This window comes from Lynx rufus, unplaced genomic scaffold, assembly GCF_022079265.1.
Source record: "Lynx rufus isolate CCGP_SWC_20201006 ecotype Redwood Valley unplaced genomic scaffold, mLynRuf1.p SCAF_1, whole genome shotgun sequence".
Classification (NCBI taxonomy): Eukaryota; Metazoa; Chordata; class Mammalia; order Carnivora; family Felidae; genus Lynx; species Lynx rufus.
Genome location: NW_025814823.1, coordinates 135810266 through 135831725, shown reverse-complemented (window position 1 = coordinate 135831725; position 21460 = coordinate 135810266). Strand labels below are relative to the sequence as shown.

Sequence of the window (21460 nt, the reverse complement as noted above, 5' to 3'; positions counted from 1 at the left end):
GTTTAGAGCAAGAGAGTGATTACCAGGTTAAGGAATTTCAACTTTTTCTTTTCGGCAAGAAGATGCCAAAGATTTTTCATTAAATTTCAAAAAAAAAGTTTATATTTAATAATTGCAACTGACTTCTAAATCAAGTATTTGAATTGTTAAATTTGTTACAAGGGAGCCAACAGATTGATTTTGTTGACTGGCAAATCCTTTTTTTTTTGTTTTGTTTTAAGCACCAGGACATTCTAAAATATTCTTTCACTGTCTCTGTAGAATATATTGATTAGGATGCCATAAAATATTTAATTTAGAATAAATTTACTCATTATTTGAATACCTACATTAACTCATGGAAGTTTCATTCATGACTGATCAGTTTAATTCAATCCTTCTTGTCCCATTCTGCCAGTTTCCTATTTTCAAGACTATATAATTCCAATCTATTGCAAAAGGATACGGTGTTCAGCCATTTTAGCCATGAGATCATCATTGTCAAAAAGCAATAGGCAGATCACAGCAATAATGAAAAAAGCAGCCCCTCTTGTCTGAAAATGAAGAAAATATTACTTAGGATGACTATTTTAAGAGTTGATTTTTAAGACCATGACTATACAAATACTAAAGAAAAATTGTTTTCAAATAAATATGTGAAGAAAAAATAACATCTGACATTAAAGCCCTTCTACTATATAACATAAATAAGCAGTATTAACAGATAAAAAAAGCAAAGAGCTACAACAAATTCTGCAGAATAGTTTAAGGGCATTTAAGGCACATAATAATGATGACTTCAATTGTCTCCTTGTTCATAGGACTAGGCATGTTACCATGCACAAACCATTTATGTTTGCAGAATTAATATCCCTAAATGTTATTTTGCTTCGGGTTGAAAAGCTCAAGAAGCTACAGAATTATTAGCATGAACTTACTTTATTCTACAACATGCAAGTGATAGACAGTTAATTTACAGTTAATTATTGATAATAATATCAATATTCTAGTTATGACTCTTCTATGGAAACAGAACTAAGAGGGCACATTAAGAAAATTGGCAGTCATTTCTCATATCCAGTAAAGGTGCAGAGCATTTAAAAGCTGATAAATTTTTAAATTTTATATTCTCATTCCAGGAAAGGACTTTGATGAAAAAAAAAATCATAGGAGGAACATACTGCCTAGTTTATGCAAATACTTCAGAATTTTGGGTATAAAAGCCATCCAAATACATTATTATACATCCAAATGCATTATTATACATTCTGTATTTATAAATTTATAGGTGTACTACCACACACTTTCATTAAATAAAAGTTAAAATTTAAAGTGAGAGTCCTATTCATTAATGTGATCACCACTATACTTGATAAATTCTCTTAGAGTGGTGGATATTTTGACAAAAGTCAGTACACATAAACCACACAATATCAACGATACCCAGCTATGGAGAATGTAATTTAATCTTTTGTCAAAGAGAGCAAATGAAATTTTGTAGTGCTTCAGTCACAGCTAAGAAAAAAACCCTGCTGGTGGATAGATGCCCAGATTTGTAACACACTAATGAGAAAATATATATGATTTATACTCTCATTTCTGAGTCTAACTGCAACAAATTTTTTGTTTTTTTTTGTTTTTTTTTTTTTAATTTTTTTTTCAACGTTTTTATTTATTTTTGGGACAGAGAGAGACAGAGCATGAACGGGGGAGGGGCAGAGAGAGAGGGAAACACAGAATCGGAAACAGGCTCCAGGCTCTGAGCCATCAGCCCAGAGCCCGACGCGGGGCTCGAACTCACGGACCGTGAGATCGTGACCTGGCTGAAGTCGGACGCTTAACCGACTGCGCCACCCAGGCGCCCCAAATTTTTTGTTTTTAAGTCATTTTTATTTCTTTCTTAAAAAACATTTAGTGTGTGTGTGTGTGTTTGTGTGTGTGTGTGTGTGTGTGAGAGAGAGAGAGAGAGAGTGAGAGTGAGAGTGAGAGTGAGAGTGAGAGTGAGAGAGAGAATCTCAAGCTGGCTCCATGTTGTCAGTGCAGAACCTGACGTGGGGCTCAACCTCACATCATGAGACTGAGATCATGATGGGAGCTGAAATCAATAGTCAGATGCTCAACTGACTGAGGCATCCACGTGCCCCTAAAGTCAGTTGTATTTCTTTTGTGAGTTGTCTTTCCCTGCCCTTGGATCATTTTTACTGAGAATCTTAAGCATTTTTCTTAACTTACTTGAGTGATTTATATTTTAAAAGAAATGTAAAACTTTTACTTGTGGTAATTTTTGTTGTTATTGTTAGTTTGTTGTCTGCACAATGACTTCTGTTACATAGAAGGTTATAATCATAATGAAATCAAATTTACTGAGTTTTCCCATTGTGATTTTTTCCCACTGCTTTTATGCTCAGAAGGTTTTCTCCTCATAATTTATTTTATTTTACATATATTTATTTTATATATTATACATGTTTATATTATTCTGTGTTATATATTTATGTTATTTAATACATTTTACATATTTTAATTCTACATTTATTTTATTATATATTTGTGTCCACAAAACTCTTCAATCCACTTGACATTTTTTTATTTTTAAATATTTATTTATTTAAAATAATGAGAGAGAGAGAGAGAGAGAGAGAGAGAGAGAAAAACCCATGAGCGGGGGAGGGGCAGAGAGAGAGAGGGAGACACAGAATCCAAAGCAGGCTCTAGGCTCTAAACTGTCAGCACAGAGCCCAACGTGGGGCTTGAACTCACAAAACTGTGAGATCATGACCTGAGCTGAAGTCAGACAATTAACCAACTGAGCCACTCAGGTGCTCCACTTGACATTTATTACGGCGTAATATATGAATGGGATCAAAGAAAGAGTGGCATACAGGGTATGCCTGGGTGGATCAGTCAGTTAAGCAACTAACTCTTGATTTCAGCTCAGGTCATGATCTCATGGTTTGTGAATTCGAGCCCCTTGTTGGGCTCTGTACTGATGGCACAGAGCCTGCTTGGGATTCTCTCTCTGCCCCTCTATCTCTTCCCCTCTCCTGCTCATGCTCTCTTTCTCTCAAAATAAAATAAACATTGAAAGAAAAAAAATATTGGCATATGCTTTAATATTAATGATCCTATTTGAAATCTATGGCCTGGTAGTCTCTCTGCTCTCCTTGGCATATTACTTTGTTCACTTAATTTTATTCATGTGCCTCCAATACTCAGCTTGAAACAGCTCCTTTTAGAACACGGACTACTATACCTTATTTATCTTTATTTCTCCTTTTCCCTGTAACTGGGACAATGTACCATGCACAGAAAGCATTCAATTTGGTAAAACAGAAATACTGTAGTTTTAAGAATTTGGAATTGCAGATTTATGACTCATTTACCAAAGAAGGATAATTCTTAAGTTATTTAAGATAAAGAAGGCTTCTGGGGTACCTTCAGTAGGTTAAATGTCTGACTCTCGATTTAAGGGTCGTGAGACTGAGCCCTGAGTAGGTCTCTGCACTGAGTGTATAGCCTACTTAAGATTCTCTTCCAAGCCTTCTACCCTTCTCCCGTTCATGTGTGCACTCTCAAAAAAAAAAAAAAAAAAGATAAATAAAGCTGCCTAGTTGGCAAAATGCTCATTAGACTTTATAACAAGTTCTGAGGTATTTTCCAAAAATGACAAATAAGGGTTAAAAATGAGGTGTGCGAGGGGCACCTGAGTGGCTCAGGTGGTTAAGCAGCTGACTCCTGATTTTGGCTCAGGTCATGATCTCATGGTTCGTGAGATGGAGCACCGGGTTGGGCTCTGCACTGACAGTTCAGTGCCTGCTTCTCGCTCCCTCTCTCTCTCTGCCCCTCCTTTGCTCTTTTTCTCTCAAAATTAATTAAAAAAAAAAAAAAGAAAGAAGAAAGAATAAGGTGGGTGACAGGCTTGGCTACAGCATGATGGAGATTTTTGTGGTGATCAAACAGTTCTGAATCTTGATAAGGTCTATGGATTATATCAATGTCAATTTCTCGGTTTCCATAGCGTGTTTGAGTTGGGTAAGAAGTTACCACTGAAACTGAGTGAAGGGTGCTCTTCATGCTCTTTTTGCCACTTTCTGGGAACATATGATGATTTTGGAATAAAAAGTAAAAAAAGTTTGTAAGAAAAAGTTAAAATTAGCAGAAAAAGCCCCAGAATTCTTTTATTTATTTATTTTTGAGAGAGAGAAAGTGTGTGGGCAAGCATGGGGGGAGAGGCGGAAAGAGAGGAAGAGAGAGAGAGAGAGACTCCCAAGCAGGCTTCCAGCTGTCAGTGAGGAGACCAATGTGGGGCCCGAACTTACGAACTGGGAGATCATGATCTGAGGGAAATCAAGAGTCAGTGCTTAACTGACTGAGTCATCCAGGCGCCCCCACCCTTACATTCTTTTAAATGCTAAAAGATATTATTTAATTGCTTTAGTTAATACTTTACACATATACTTTCAATTTTCAAGTAACTAATAAAAGAAAATTATACCTTTGCTGGTCCTCCTCCAGAACTAGTGAACAAAACACTGAGTAGTGAGATGACAACAATATCACTGTGTTCAAATAGCAGCAAAGTCCTAGAAAAATACAAAAACATTATCATTCACATAAAATATATCTGATCTTTACCAAGAAGCATGAATTCAACAAGAGTAAGAGAAAATAAGTATTTATTCCTGATTTCATAAAACACTGAGAAAAATAAATAAGTACAAATGCTTTAGAATTAGCTACCTTTTGGCATTATCTACCCGGTAATACTACTTGCATGATTATATCACAACAATTTCTTGTGTACGTGTGCCAGGAAACACTTAGAAGGTTGCTCATACCAGCTTTGTTTGCAGTAGCCTCAACTTAATGCTACTGGTAAGAGAAAAATATAAATTAGAGTGTATCTATTCAATGGACTATTTTACAACAGTAAAAAATGAATAAAATTATATGAATATATTAAGAAATGGTGAATACTACACTTTAAATGTGTTATAGACTGCATGTTTGCATCCCCTCTAATTTTATATGTTGAACTCAATCCCCAGTGTGAATCCCCTCACGAATGGAATTAAAGCCCTCATATAAAAGACGATAGAGCGCTCCCTTTGCCCCTTCTGCCCTGTGAGGTTATAGAGAAACCAGGAAGCAGTGCCTCACCAGACAGTGAATCTGCCTCACCTTGATCTGAGACTTGCCAGTTTCCAGAACTGTGAGAAGTAAATTTGTGCTGTTTAAAAGCTACCCAGTCTTTGGTATTTTTGTTATAGCAGCCCAAATGGACTAAGAAAAAAGGAATGAATCTTAAGGTATGTGAATCTTATATTTAAAAATTGCCATAAAAATGAACTATATATATATAACATGCATCAAGATGGGCAAGTCTCAAACATAAATTTAAATGCAAAAAAGTACACTGTAGAACATACACGCAAAATCATCTATGTACATAAAGTAAAAAACTTGTAAACATTAAAAAAAACCACAATTAAACATTAAAAAAAAAAAGACTTAGGTACATATGTGAAAAAACTATAAACGAAACCAAGAAAATGAAAAACAAAACTTAAGATGCTGACTACACCCAAGGGTAGGGGGAGATGGGGATACAGTCAGGAGGGAAACACCAGCATTCAAAGGCATTGGTAAGGTAGGTATTTTTTTTTTTTTAAGTTTATTTATTTCAAGACAGAGAGAAAGCAGACAAGGGCAGAGAGAGGGGGAGACAGAAAATATCAAGCAGGCTTTGAACTATCAGCACAGAGCCTGATGTAGGGCTCGAACTTACAAACCATGAGATCATGACCTGAGCTGAAATCAAGGGTCAGACGCTTAACCAACTGAGCCACCCAGGATCCCCATATATATACATGTGTTATATACACATATACAGATATATATATATATATATATATATTTTTTTTTTTTTTTTTTTGAGAGAGAGAATGCACAAGTGAGCATGTGGTATAGGGGAGGGGCAGCAGGAGGGAGAGAGAGAATCTTATGCAGGCTCAACACTCAGTGAGGAGCCCCATGTGGGGCTTGATCCCACAACTGTGTGATCATGACCTGAGTCAAAATCAAGAGTCACTACCCTTAACTGACTGAACCAACCAGGTGCCCCCAAGTATTGGTAAGATTTTATTTGGGGGACTGGATGTTGGATACGTAAATGTTCACTATTATTAAACATATTTCCTCTCTTATCTGTGTGAAATATTTTAAAAACTTGAAAAACTATCACCAGCAAAAACAGGGCTTATAGGATCTAAATAGTAAGATTTTCAGCTGCTCTTTTAACACATTTTCATTTTTTCTCTTTACTCAAAAATCTATAATACAGAACACAGCAATACTAACTTTAATTCTATTAATGATTATGAGGTACGACTTAAGAAAATAAATATATCAAAAGAGTAATACCACCTGAAATGAGACAGGCTATGGAACACCAAAGAGGTCTTTTTTATTTGAGAGAGAGACAGTATGTGTGTGTGTACATGTGCATGAGGGACAGCAGCAGAGGGAAAGAGAGAGAATCCTACACTGGCTCCACAGGAAACATGGAGCCCACTGTAGGGCTTGATCCCATAATCCTGGGATCATGCCCTGAGCTGAAATCATGAGTCAGAAGCTCAACCGAATGAGCCACCCAAACACAACTCCACAAAGTCTTTCTAGTCAAGAAACTGCATGATAGTTTTTATTTTTTAAAACTTAAGTAGGCTCCATGCCCAACATGGGGCCTGAACTCACCACTTTGAGATAAAAGAGTTGCATGCTCTACCGACTGAGCCATCCAGGCACCCTGCACGATGGTTTTAATAAAAGAATGAGAGGGGCAGTGTTGGCACAGGAGCTGGCAGTGAGGGATTTTAAGGGTAGGAAGTAGAGGACTAAATAAGGAGTCAAGTAAGAATTTAACAATTTTCCCCTTCTTTCCCTACCCTAATATGTGGGGACAGTGATTTAATAACATACAGAACAAAACATAATTTCATGGAAAAGAAACTTAAAATATTAGAGATGATAATACTGTTAATCATATTCAAGCATAAAGTGAAAAAGCTCTCCCAAGCTGCGAAAATCCAGCTGCCTTACCTACCATTCCAGGATGCTGCTGCTGTCATGGACAAGGACATGACATCTGGAATTATGTATACCCTGCATCTGACGAAGTACACAGTAAACAAGCTAAAGGGACTCAAACCTGGAAGCTATTCTATTAGCCAAAAGAGGGGAAAGGATTTTCACAAAGCATTTTCCACCTATCATTTTTACTCTGTCTACCCCATTATTCTGAGTGAGATTCTTTAAAATATCCTTAATTTTATTCCTTTCCTCTCATCATCATACCCCCCTCCTCCCAACAATGGCCAGGTACTTTTTCTTATACTTTCAATCAATGAGTAAAACCCTTTAGCTACAGAGAAGCATAAAAAATGTTTATGCAGAGTTGTACATGTTACAATTCCTATTAAGTGGCCCTTAAACACCACCCCCCACCCCCGGGAATTGGTCCATTACACAAAAAGATTGCTCTATATAGATCTAGGGGAATATGAGAGTTAACTCATCTTTAATCTGATGACTGACACACTGTTGTCAAGACATTTGTTTACAACCATATTTTTTAAGAATTTTCTGTTGGTAAGAGTATTTCAGAGTAGTGAAGAAAAAAGTGTTTAAATAAAGATTTTGCTCTTCTACTGGTTGATTTTATTTACCACTTCAGACCTTTTAGTTTCTAAAATTAGTTGCTAAAAGGGATCACCAAGGGATGATAAAAAGCCACCTATGCTAAAACTTTTCTGAAACTGGATTTAAAAAAAATTTTAATGTTTATTTATTTCTGAGAGACAGAGTGCAAGCAGGGGAGGGACAGAGAGAGAGAGACACAGAATCTGAAGCAGGCTCCTCTGAGCTGTCAGCACAGAGCCTGACAAAGAGCTCAAACTGACAAGCCGTGAGAGCATGAACTGAGCCAGTCAGATGCCTAACTAAGCCACCCAGGCGCCCCTGAAACTAGATTCTTAACTATTAAAATATCATGACAGATCATGAACAATACATTAATGGTGTTCACCAAAAGCTAGACCACAAATTCAACAGGTTCTCTCCTTCCCTCCCTCTCTCCCCCACTCTATATGTTGAATTGTATCCAATGCTATACAAGTGATAGAAGCATTTGCACATAACATAAGCATTTGATATTATATATAATGGAAGAAAACTAATATTCAAAATTAAGAAACACAAACATTCAAAATATGCACTTTTACCTTAGTGGTCCACAAAGAGTGAGGCCAAAAAACCACAAGAGTGAAATGATACACCCAGCAACTGCATGCTTAAATATTTTGATCCACTATAAATGGAAACAAAAAGTTAAAAATTTTACTCATGTATGTTTTGCTATTATCTCAAAATCTTAAACAAAACACATAGGGAAAGAAAATAATGGTAGCACTTAAATATTTTAAAGGCTAAATAATTACGTATCTTGAAATTAAATAGAAAATGTTAAGATCCTTTGACTAAATCTAGATTTGTAAGACAGTAGTCTGTTTTCCATTTTCTATATTCTCATCTGTTGTTAGATTTTGAGATCTTTTTCTATAGAGTATAATTTTTTTTTTCCATTAGTTTCTCACTACTTTGCTAGGAACATGTATTGTTTTAGTCTTTAAATTCTTTTCTAGAGATATTCAGAGCTTTAATTACTTCAAAAGAGAAAAAAAGTTATGATGGGGTTTAAAATATTAATCCCATTTTTAAAACACGCATGGTCTCTAAAAGAGAGGTACCTACATTTGTCATTTTAATAAAAAATTGCAGTACAAGTTTCTAAGTTGTGGCATACAGCAAACACGTAGTAGGATATACCTCTACTGTCCAAAGAGGTGATAATATGAGGTGACTATGCAAAATGCAGGACATTTCTGCTATGTATCCTGAACTTCAGGGGTCTATAGAAAATAATAATGAAGATGAGAGTAACAGCTAATACTTACTGCATAGTCACTATATCCCAGGCACTACTTCAAGAACTTTATATGTATTAATTCATTTATTCCTCACAGCTTCATTACAATGGTATTATTAACTCCATTTCATAGGTGAAAATATTAAGGGAGAAATTAATTAACTTGTTCAAAGTAAAAGTTTGTAAGGACAGACAGAATATGCATCTGTCTGCCTCCAGAAGCCTCATTCTTAACCCCTATGCTTTATCTGCCTCCTCATGACACTTGTACTAGCTTCTTGGGTATGTCTCCATGTCTCATTCATAAATATTTCAGAATAAGGATACTGCATTACAAAAAAAGTACTGTATACCTTAATGTTTTTCTACTTTCTTCTTCGTATTTTTTTTTACCCTATGACCCAGCAATAGCACTGCTAGGAATTTACCCAAGGGATACAGGAGTACTGATGCATAGGGGCACTTGTACCCCAATGTTTATAGCAGCACTCTCAACAATAGCCAAATTATGGAAAGAGCCTAAATGTCCATCAACTGATGAATGGATAAAGAAATTGTGGTTCATATACACGATGGAGTACTACATGGCAATGAGAAAGAACGAAATATGGCCCTTTGTAGCAACGTGGATGGAACTGGAGAGTGTGATGCTAAGTGAAATAAGTCACACAGAGAAAGACAGATACCATATGTTTTCACTCTCATGTGGATCCTGAGAAACTTAACAGAAACCCATGGGGGAGGGGAAGCAAAAAAAAAAAGAGGTTAGAGTGGGAGAGAGCCAAAGCATAAGAGACTCTTAAAAGATGAGAACAAACTGAGGGTTGATGGGGGTGGGAGGGAGGGGAGGGGGGGTGATGGGTATTGAGGAGGGCACCTTTTGGGATGAGCACTGGGTGTTGTATGGAAACCAATTTGACAATAAATTTCATATATTGAAAAAAAAAAAAAAGATTTTATTTTTAAGTAATCTCTACACCTAGCATGGGGCTCGAACCCAGAACCCGGAAATCAAGAGTCACACATTCTACGGACTGAGCCAGCCAGGTACTACCCTCTTCTGCATGTTTAAACATTCTGTAATCTTAACACTTTAGTTTACTCTTAAAGCCTCAATACTGAAAGACAAATCAAGACCAGGTTAACTCTGGAAATAATCTGCTGTGTACTTAAGTCATTTTTTAAGTAACCATGCTCAAAGAAAGGGCACTGTCTCTTGGCCCACTAACTAGGAAGCTGCTAGGAAAAAAGAATTGTGCAAAAAACTCACCTGGTGTTTGGTAATACTTTTCCCAGAAGAAAATGGCTTTTGAAACAAAACCATAAAAAATGCAGTTCTGTGGATATTGAAACATTAATATATTAATATTTGTCTTATATACAAGGTGTAATCTTAAGATATTTATCTTAAACAAATACACTAGAACTTGAAAGGTATGTTACCCTCTAAAAAATTATACTGGAGAACAATATTTATTCAAATAAAGCTTCCACTGCAACATTTTGGGGAATGCTTATTTTGTAATTATCTTCAGAACCAATTCACAAGCCACAAAAGGAGTCTCAATGTTTTTTCATACTGGGAAATACCAAAAAAAAAAAAAAAAAATCTATCTTCTCCAAAATTTAATAACAAATCTTGAAATAAAAGAAATGAAGAAAGTACTTATTGTATGTCTTTAGGTTTCACATTCCCAAAATGATTATATAAAAATGCATACAACTGCTTAAAATTTCCTAGTAAAGAATCACTTTCCATAATTACTAAAATTAACTCCCAGGAGTCTTTAATAATAGACTGTTATTAACAGAAAGTGGTCACTATCAATCTCAAGATCTAGAGAAACTTTATTTACAGAGAATTTCTTGCAATATGCAGAATAATGTAAATTTATATTATATGAGGACCCTGTAGTGTGAAGGGAACATATAATGAACAAAACCCAGCACAGATTAACTTAGAAAATAAGGAACATCTGTGCCAAGACAAGTCTCAGGTAACATTCTACCTGCTGGAAGGCTGAACTACACCAGTGGTATGGTCTGGAGACTCTCTTAGGGAAACTGTAGCATCAAAACTATTTTTACAAAAATTCTAATAAATTATCTGCTCTTTTCACTTTTATGCTCTCAGGGGTATACAGTGGAGCTCTTCAGAGGTTAACTGATAAAAGAGATCCTGCAACAGACTGAACGCTGAAACAGATATGAGAACTTAGCAATCTTCTATTAAGGTGGACATTAAAAAAAATCTACAAAAACTTCATTAATGCAAAGTACAGTATAAGTCTAGTTTTGGCAAGCTAATACAGTACAATAATCATTTAAAAAATTCTCTTTGTACCTCTAACCTTAGGTATTCTATTTTTTTATTAAATTATCATACATTAGTGAGGAGGGATAAATAGCACAATATATTCTATCTAAAATTTCTTAAAGATACTCAGTTAAAACAGGAGTTTCAAATAAATAAAACATAAGGAAAACGGAATCACACACTCACCCAAGTTTTAATATAAAAATGAACTGAACAATGTGAACTGCTTTTAGGAGATCGTATGATTCAAAAAGTCCCACAGCCTTCAAAAATTTAGTCAAACATAGTAACACGATATATTTTGTTAATCTGAAAAATAAAAGCAGAAACAAGTTTCAGTATCATTAAAATCACAAGGAACTCTGTCATCTGTTCTTTTCTTATTATACAAGTATTGGGATCATTATAAAAACCTCAGATATTCATTAAAAACATCAAACAAAAGCCCAAACAACTCACCATCTACATAACTACTATTAATATTTTGGTATATATACTTGCAGATTATGTTCTTTTTAATGTTTATTTATTTATTTTGATAGAGGGTGGAGGGAGGGGCAGAGAAAGAGGGAGAGAATTCCAAGTGGGCTCTGTGCTCTCAGTGTGGAGCCTGACTCAGGGCTCGACCCCATGAACCGTGAGATCCTGACCTGTGCAGAAATCAAGAGATGGTCTCTTAACGAAGTGAGCTGCTCAGGTGCCCCCAGATTCTTTTCAATGTATAGACCATGTGTCTATGTATATGTGTGTATGTGTGTGGATAGTCTGTTGAAAAACAGACACCAAACTCTACCTGCAATGAAACTAGAAGAGCACACTGTAGGAAGAAACAGAGGAATGGTAAATGCCTTAGATTTACCCCTCCTCTGCTTTGCTATGTGGCTGCAGTGAAAGTCATGGTTGAAAAGTCAAACAACCTGCCCTACAGAGTCTTGTAAAGGCTCAGGAATCTGAAGCACCTGAGAAAGGCCTGGGGAGTTAAAAAGAGAAGCATCAAGAAGTCTTCCAAGTAGTTAGATCCCCACATTCTCACCCAGCAGAGCCAGGCAACTACCTCTCCTCAATCATGACAGGACAGATGAGGCTTAGCTTCTGGAGACGTCTAGACAAAAGGCAAAGAGAGGAGGCATGAAGTGCTAGAATAAAACCATGGAAATTAAAGGAAGTTTCTTAACACCACCCCACCTCCCCTTCCTCTTCTACCTCCAATATCCTAACGGCTGGGCTGCAATCTCCCAGCAGAACCCTTCTAGGGATCCACTAGGGTTACGCCTCACACAGGTATTCATTCTAATTAGCTTTTTAGCCCTCACTCAAATATGAATAGCAAACATAGATAATCAATCCTTTAAGATAAGCTTATGAAAGGCCAAACAAACAGAAACAACAAATTTAACAGATAAAGATATTACAGGTAATAGCAGAAAACAACAAAGAATAATAAATAATATTCTCTGAGATATAAGAAAGAATATTGCACGCATGAAAAAATTAGCTGCCATAAAAAAAAGAAAAAAGGAGCTCTTGAAAAAGAAACTAAAATTAGGGAAGAAATTACTTCAGTTTTCTAGCCTAGTAGTTTTCTTAGAACAAAACCATTATTCTTTGAATGAAACCCATTACCTGTGTGTACATTGTAACCGTGTAATATTGAACCGTGAATACTGTAATAATGAACATTATAAAACATACACAAATTAGAAATAAAAAAGAAATAAAAAGTTGAGAAATTTAATATTTTTTCCTTCACCCTAATAGGAGATCTTGTGTAAGTAATGCTCAGGAGACCATTTTTTAAGTTTACATCAAACAGGTGTTAGTACATTAAAAAGTAGGTGTAAGGGATGTCCAAGGCTAGCACACTGGCAGAGATGAGAAGTCTCTACCAATGGGAGAAAAAATTCAAAAAGCAAACAGAATTTTAAAAGAAACCTAAGTCACTCAGAGTTAAAATAATCTGACATCAATGGGGATATCAATGTATATAGGACAGTATAAAACTTGATGAATGTGAATAATCAAGTGCCATGGCAGTGAATTAACATGAAAGAGCTAAACTACATTAAACAAACAGTAATCTGATTAAGAAGACATGAAAATATAGATTTTAGGAAGATTTTGATGCAATTATTAAAATAAATTTTAGTCTTTGAAAGAATGAATCTCAGCATCTTCACCAGCCAAGATGGCTCATTTTCTGTTTTAGTCCAGATAGTATCATACTAAATTTAAAAAAAGAAAAAAAGATTTGAAGCAAAGTGGTTTTTCTTATCATGAACATAATCTGGGGGGCCTTTTATAAGTGCAAACTGGGGATTTTAACTATGTGAAAATTAATCTCCCAAAAGCTAATAAAAACGTTATTGTCAAATCATGTAAGTCACATCCTAAAGCATTCTAAAGAAGTTCCCATTTAACCCATTTGTTGATCAGTATAAACTTTCTTAAAATTTCTGTTTAAAAGATCAATCAGGGGGCGATGGGTAGCTTAGTTGGTTCAGCGTCTGACTTCTGCTCAGGTCACAATGTCACAGTTTGTGAGTTTGAGCCCCACATAAGACTGTGCTGACAGCTCACAGCCTGGAGCCTGCTTCAGATTCTGTGTCCCCTCTCTCTGATCCGCCCCCACTCATGCTGTGTTTCTGTCTCTCTCAAAAATAAACATTAAAAAAAAAAGATAAATCAGATTTTCTGGGATAATAAAAAATGTCCTATAACTTGATTATGATGGAAGTTACATAAGTTTACACATTTGTGAAAAATGCAAACTTACACCTTTAAAATAAAGTGATTTATCTATCTATCTATCTATTTATTTATTTATTTATGAGAGAGAGAGAGAGAGAGAGAGAGAGAGCAAGAGCATGAGAGAGCACATGCACACAGGCAGGGGAGAGGGACAGGAGAAAGAAGGAGAAAGAGAGAAAGAGAGAAAGAGAAAGACAGAGAGAGAGAGAGAGGCAGGAAGGGAGGGAAAATCTTACTCAGGCTCCACTCAGAGTGTGGAGCCCCAGGTGGGGCTCGACCCCACGACCTTGGGATCATGACCTGAGCTGAAATTAAGAGTCGGAAGCTCAACTGACTGAGACACCCAGGCACCCCAAGTGTGTTTTGTTTTTGTACTGTCTGTAGACTGGCTAAAAACACACAGTACAACAAAAGAAATCTACCAAATGTCTAGCAATTGTACAAGTATGAAAGTAAATGTACATTGTGCTAGAAAAAACTGAACACTAACACCTTAGAAATTCTCTAGTTCAATTCCTCTCCTGTCACAGATTGGGGAATTAAAGCCCACAAAGTTAGCTAGGGTCAAGCCCCTGTCCCTTAAGTATGCTCGCTTTATTTATTTATTTATTTATTTATTTATTTATTTAATTTTTTAAAAATTTATTTTGAATGAGAGAGCGCACAAATGAGGGAGGGGCAGAGAGAGAGGGAGAAAGAGAATTCCAAGCAGGCTTCATGATATCAGCTGAGAGACTGACAGGGGGCTCAATCCCATGAACCATGAGATCATGACCTGAGCCGAAATCAACAGTCTGTTACTTAACTGACTGAGCCACCCAGGTACCCCTTTATCTTTTAAGTAGGCTCCATGCCCAACGTGAGGCTTGAACTCACGATCCGGAGATCAACAGTCACATGCTCTACTGACTGAGCTGGCCAGGTGCCCAAGTATGCTCTTTTTAATAAGTCACACACAAAATCAAAGTTCATCCAAAGGCTTTGAGGGTTCCCATGTCAATTACACATTACACATTCATAATAATTTATTACACATTGTAATTATTACACATTTATAGTGGCTCACACAAACAGTAAAATCATCTTTAAATTATACATTTGTAGTGGCCTACACGAATAGTAAAGTCACCTTTATTAAAAAATTTTTTTTAAATTATTTTTTAGAGACAGAAAGACAGAGTGTGAGTGGGGGAGGGGCAGAGAGAGAGGGAGACAGAATCCAAGCAGGCTCCAGGCTCTGAGCTGTCAGCATAGAGCCCTCTACACAAGGCTCGAACCCATGGACTGCAAGATCATGACCTGAGTCCAAGTCAGACGCTTAACCAACTGAGCCACCCAGGAGCCCCAAAATCATCTTTAAATATGAAAGACAAAATGCACATTAAAACCTAGGATTGATTTCTATTTTGGCCCATTTAAGCTGGAGAAAAAAAGTCATATAGACTTTAGTACAGTGAACATATTAACTATATGAATGCTAAGTAAATATTCTGGTCAGGGTAGCAATTCAAAATTAACCAACGAAAATGAAAGTTGGGCTAGAAATCCACTATTAGTTCAAAACCCAGGGACCGTCATTATATGTGGTCAGCAAATGTTCGCCAAATGAAAGAATGCGAACTCTACAACTACACTTATGCGTTACAGTACCATCTCATACAGTAACATATAGAGTGCAAAAACAGAGTACCTTAAGTGGTAGTCCAAGCTTGTGGCAATCTGAACTATCAGCAACCCAGGCATGGACTCAGAATGAAAGAAAAGAATGAAATCAAGTAGAGAGGGACACTAGAAACCTCAAGGGCTTTACTCCTTAAGCTCTTAATTAGGTGTAATAATAAGGCAGTAGGATAGAAGCAAGGACACAAAGAACAACAATGTCAAGATAGGGAGAGGAAAAACAAAGACCGGGAAAACCAGACAGACATACATTAAAAATCACCAGTGTGGGAATTCTCAATGTCAGCAAAGAGCCTTGTACATTCTCCATGGGGCTAGTTAGCCATTCTTCAAATTTTGTTTGCACACGTACTATATGCCAGATGCCATATATGGCCAATGAGATCTAAGGGAAGACTGACAGGGTGGCTTCAAGTATAGCCTTCCCTCTTCCTGATAAAAGGGAAAGATCCAGCTGGAAATGCTTCTGTCTTCTTTCTGCCTTCAAGGGAGGAGCTTTATCTAAAAAATGTTATCAGAATGTTAACATTATCTAAAAAGTGTTATCCATCTTCTAACAAGCCTGAATATGAAAGCTGATACACTTAGGATGGCAGAAAGCAGAGGCAAAGAATCTGGGTCCTAGATGGTATCACTGAGGTTCTGAACAAATACCTGCAATCGCTGGTTTCTTTTATGTGAGACGAATATATCCCTATTTGTTTAAAGCTCTTAGTTTGGTTAGTTACAACTAAATATATTTCTAGGTGCTATCTGTGACTCTTAATAGAGACAACGCTCTCAAGGAGTCTGAGGCCTAAGAAAGTGAGGCAAGCAAACAAGTATTTATGCGACCCAAATAAGTAATGGGACTTTTAAAATAGATGTAGAAGCAACTAACTCTAACTTTGGAAGCAAAGGTCTGTCTTCAGAGTTTGAGATGTGTAACTGTGTATTAAAGACTACGTAGGAATTACAATGGAAGAAAAGGGAAAGGGTATTTCAAAGCAGACAGCAGCATTTGGAAAATACTAATACTAGGATTAAGCCTTCGAATAAATGTATTTAAGCTCAATTAACCAGATCATAATGACCAGAAGTTATTAAGGAAAAGGTAAGTTATCTTTAATAAAATTGTTCTGCCAAGATGGGGCAATAGGAGAAATTATTTCTAAGTTATTTTTATTATTTTTCTAAATGTTTTTATTTTTTAGAGAGAGAGTGAGAGCGAGAGCAAGAGAGAGAGAGAGAGAGAGAGAGAAAGTGTGAGTGGGGGAAGGGCAGAGACAGAGGAGGAAAGAGGACCCTAATGCAGGAATTACTTTTATAATCTCTGTAGTTTAAAAACTAAAAAAGGAATAAAGAAAATTAATGTCATCATAATAGAGGGGCACCTGGGTAGGTTCAAACTCATAAACTCATAAACCGCGAGATCATGACGTGAGCCAAAGCTCAACCGACTGAGCCACCCAGAAGCCTCTAAGTTACTTTTGTTTAAAGTATTAATAAAACTTTAAAATAAATGTTTGGTACTTCAAACACAAGATTTAGTCAGAAGGAACATTAATTTAAGTAAAATAGTTCTTGATAACTTACTACTATTATGATTTTTTATTTTTTTACCTTATATTTTTTAATGTTTATGTATTTTTTTTTTTTAATTTTTTTTTTTCAAAGTTTATTTATTTTTGGGACAGAGAGAGACAGAGCATGAACGGGGGAGGGGCAGAGAGAGAGGGAGACACAGAATCGGAAACAGGCTCCAGGCTCTGAGCCATCAGCCCAGAGCCCGACGCGGGGCTCGAACTCACGGACCGCGAGATCGTGACCTGGCTGAAGTCGGACGCTTAACCGACTGCGCCACCCAGGCGCCCCAATGTTTATGTATTTTTGAGAGAGAGAGAGTGCGAGCAGGAGAGGGGCAGAACTCACAGACTGCTAGATCATGACCTGAGCCTAAGTTGTACTCGTAACCGACTGAGTCACCCAGGTGCCCCATATTATAATCTTTTTTAAAAAAATTAATTTTTTTGAGGGGGGAGAGGCAGAAGGTGGGGGGGTGGGAAGGAGAGAACCTTAAGCAGGTTCAAGCACAGGGCTTGATCTCACAACAGAGAGATAATGACCTGAGACAAAATCAAGAGTCAGATGCTTAACCAACTGAGCTACCCAGGTGCCCCTCTATTATGATGACACTAATTTTCTTTATTCCCTTTTTAATTTTTAAACTACAGAGACTATAAAGTAATTCCTGAGAAGCTGCTTGTTATTAAAATTTTAGGTAAAATGGTTCCTAACTTCCTCCTCATAGGTGACCAACTGGTCATCCTTCCAAGCCTTTTCCTTTGCACTTCCACGTAGACACATGCATATATTATATATTGACATATTTACAATTGTACACATATTTTGATATTGCTATGTGACTTTCTGTGTAACATGTTGAAGATTTTTGCTACTATTATTAAACTAGGAAAATTATTTTAACATTTAGTTAAAAGTTGGACTCTCTGATTTTATTTTGAAAGAGAGCATTTCTTTGAGATAGAGAGAGAAAGAGAGAACACATGTGCAAGCACGGGGGAGTAGCAGAGAGAGGAGAGAGAGCAGGCTCTGCACTGTCAGCACAGAGTGCGATGTGGGGCTCGAACCCATGAACCGTAAGATCGTGACCTGAACAGAAATCAAGACTTGGATGCTCAACTGACTAAGCCACCCAGCTGCCCTGGACTCTGATTTTTAAAGTCTGAACGAAGTTTTCCTGCTGGCCTACAGATGAAACACCAGCTAAGGCGAAATAACCTTATACTAATAAGTAGGTATCTGTAGTTCATATTGTGCAGGGAAACCCTGAAAAGCTTTACTTACTAAGGAAAGATGTGGGGGTGAGGAGAGGGAGGCTCTTCAACAGGGGCAGTGGTCTTTGAGCTACTTTCTGGGCAACTCTGGGAGACATACTTAACCTACTCAAGTTATAAATCATGATTTGCCATTAACTAGTTCCATCAAACATATCACTGGTCTTTTATATATAGGATTACAAAAATCTCTGGTTCTCTAAACCTGGAATTACTGAAATTTGGGTTTGGGTCTAAATGTGTTTCTTGGGCTTTGCCCAGCGCAGCAGCTCATGGTTCTCCAGTAAACAAAAAACAAAATCAGTGCATGTAAGGCATGGGGTTTAGGATAACTGATTCCTAGTTCAGTTATTCTTTCTGTTAACTTCCGACAATAAACTTTTTTCTATATATCAGTTTCTTGATCTGTGAAACAAGGATACTATTATGTAGTCTGTAGCACTGTATTAAGGATTAAATTAGATGCTATATTCAAAGCACATCGGACACAGGTGTCCAACAATGTTGACCGTCACCCTGTTTCCTGCAAAGAGTACTTACAGAAGCCGAAAAGAAGGATTTTAAACAATTGTTTTAAATTGTGAATTTGGGCATAAAAATACCCACAAGTAAAGGATTTGTGAACTAGTTTCTGCTGCAGATTATAACTAGTATTGGATTATTAGTCTAGGCAAAGGACAATGCTTGCAACTGGGTATCTATTAAAAATGCAATCACTCCTGAGTTGAATTTTTCTAATGAACTACAAGAGCAGTTCTGCTAAGCAAAACACTGTTTACTACATCTACTTAACATAGTAATATCCTGAATAAATAATAGCTTGAAACTATTTATTTTTTTTTTTAATTTTTTTTTTTCAACGTTTATTTATTTTTGGGACAGAGAGAGACAGAGCATGAATGGGGGAGGGGCAGAGAGAGAGGGAGACACAGAATCGGAAGCAGGCTCCAGGCTCTGAGCCATCAGCCCAGAGCCCGACGCGGGGCTCGAACTCACGGACCGCGAGATCGTGACCTGGCTGAAGTCGGACGCTTAACCGACTGCGCCACCCAGGCGCCCCTCTCTCTCTCTTTAAATACATGCGTTTTTTTCCTCAACCACTTAAGAATAAGTTACGTACAACACATTTTTTACCCCTAAATTTGGATTTCCTAAGAACATGGACATTTTCTTATAAAATCAGGAAAAGTTTTCAACTTCAGAAAATTTAACATTTTTATGCTACTTCATCACCCGTGGTCTAATTTTGTCAACAGACCTATTACTGTTCTTTACAGCAATTTTTTCCCTCTACTACGAAAATCCAGACCAGAATCGCCTATTGCATTTCCCTGTCATGGTTCGGTCAATAATATGTGATGCTGTTATTTACAAGAGATTAGAAAATTAAACTTATACTACAAAAATGCAATTGATTAAAGTTCTGTTCCAGCATTTTATGTGTTCTTTCCTTTTCAGTAAAAAAAGGTGTGTTAGCAACGCTATTTCTACAGTTTCAAAGGATTTATCAAAACAATCTTTAAATCTCAAAAGGAGTAAGGAAAAAACAGAACCTCATTAAAAATGAAGACACTAAATACCAATTCCAACAAAACCGTTGGGCTGAATTCTATGCATCTTTGACACTACTTCAGAACTTAAGACAAATCAAGAAGGAGACACTCGCAAGTGGTTACTGTACTTACCCCTGCAGGTTAGTGGGAACATGGTGGGGGGGGGGGGGCTGGTAAAGTGGTATTTCCGCTTTTCATTCTAGAAATTTTTGTAGTGTTTGAGGTGGGTTTTTTTTTTTTTTGTATTTACCATGAGCACACATTTCTCATTTAATAATAAGAAAATAAAATCAGAAAGATAAAGAAAACTAGATGCCGGGCTGCATTTTTGATGTACGGGGTTAACCTGAATATCGAAGTTCATCCGTTTGTACTTTGGTTTCTTCGCCTGAAGATGGTGACACCTTCTCCTAACTTACGCAGGGAGACGCCAGAAAGGTTAAGTAGTCACTAAACTACTGTTGCAGGGAGAAAGAGCCAAGAGAAATGTTTGTCACAGACCAGAGAAACGTCTCCCGTGGGCCGGCTGGCAGAGCGAAGGTTAACGGTCTGCCTTGAACAGACCAGAAACTCCAGCAGAACGGCCCTGGGTTTTAGAGCGTTCATTCTGCAGCGGGCAACAGGGGAGCCAATGAAAGTCACAGGCACCCGAGGCAAAGGGAGAGGACGGACGGCTCCCGGCGCGCGCGAGCTGAGCTGAGGGCGCACCGGGCTGTCAATGGGACAGGAGGGACGCCGGTGCCCGCGCGCCCGGGGGGCAGCTGCCGTCCGGGTCCGCGAGTGGGAGAGCCGCTCCGGAGGCGCGAGCCGGGTGGGTCACACCTACCGAGCGCTGGGCACGTCCACCGGCCCGAGGCCACCGCCGCCGCTGGGGCTGGCTAGCACGTCCCCGCCGTATTTCTCCTCCATCCCGGGGCTCAGGAGCCGCCGCCGCTGCCCCCGCCGCGGGGTTTCCTCATGTCTCGCCGCTGCCGCGGAACAGCGGGCGCAGGCGCGTCACTCCCCCATGATAGCGGCCCCCTCGGGTCCCCACAGGCCAGGCCGCCGCCGCCGCCGCCGTCCCCGGCTCCTGCTCACTAGCACACGCGCGTCGGGACTAGGCCGCGGGCAGTTCCGGCGGCGCCGGGCTCTCCCGAGGCGCACCGGAGCGGACGTTGCCAGGCCACGTCATCGGGCCCAGCAGCCCTCACTCCCGGGGGAGTGCCCAGCCCTGCGCCTGCGCATAACAGAACACTCGCTTTCTCTTGCCCTTCCTTAGGCACCGCCTACACGGGTGACGGGATCGGATCGTCTCTCGGGATCAGCTCCTCGTATTGACGCTGCCATCGCGCTTACCTGTCCCTGCAGCGCCACCTCTGTG

The 21460-nt window shown here is 38.1% G+C and overlaps 1 protein-coding gene across 1 annotated transcript in view; it reads right to left on the bottom strand.

Annotated features, from left to right (window-relative positions):
• The window catches only part of SLC30A5 (solute carrier family 30 member 5), a 36307-nt gene extending 15068 nt beyond the window's left edge, over positions 1-21239 (bottom strand). The window contains exons 1-6 of the mRNA XM_047087490.1: positions 20927-21239; positions 11469-11591; positions 10236-10302; positions 8262-8347; positions 4475-4562; positions 446-533 (exon numbers count right to left, since the gene is read on the bottom strand). Of these exons, the coding sequence (XP_046943446.1) occupies positions 446-533; positions 4475-4562; positions 8262-8347; positions 10236-10302; positions 11469-11591; positions 20927-21009 (535 nt within the window). The 5' untranslated portion in view covers positions 21010-21239. The remainder of the gene's footprint in view (positions 1-445; positions 534-4474; positions 4563-8261; positions 8348-10235; positions 10303-11468; positions 11592-20926) is intronic.
• Between the last annotated feature and the right edge of the window lie 221 nt (positions 21240-21460).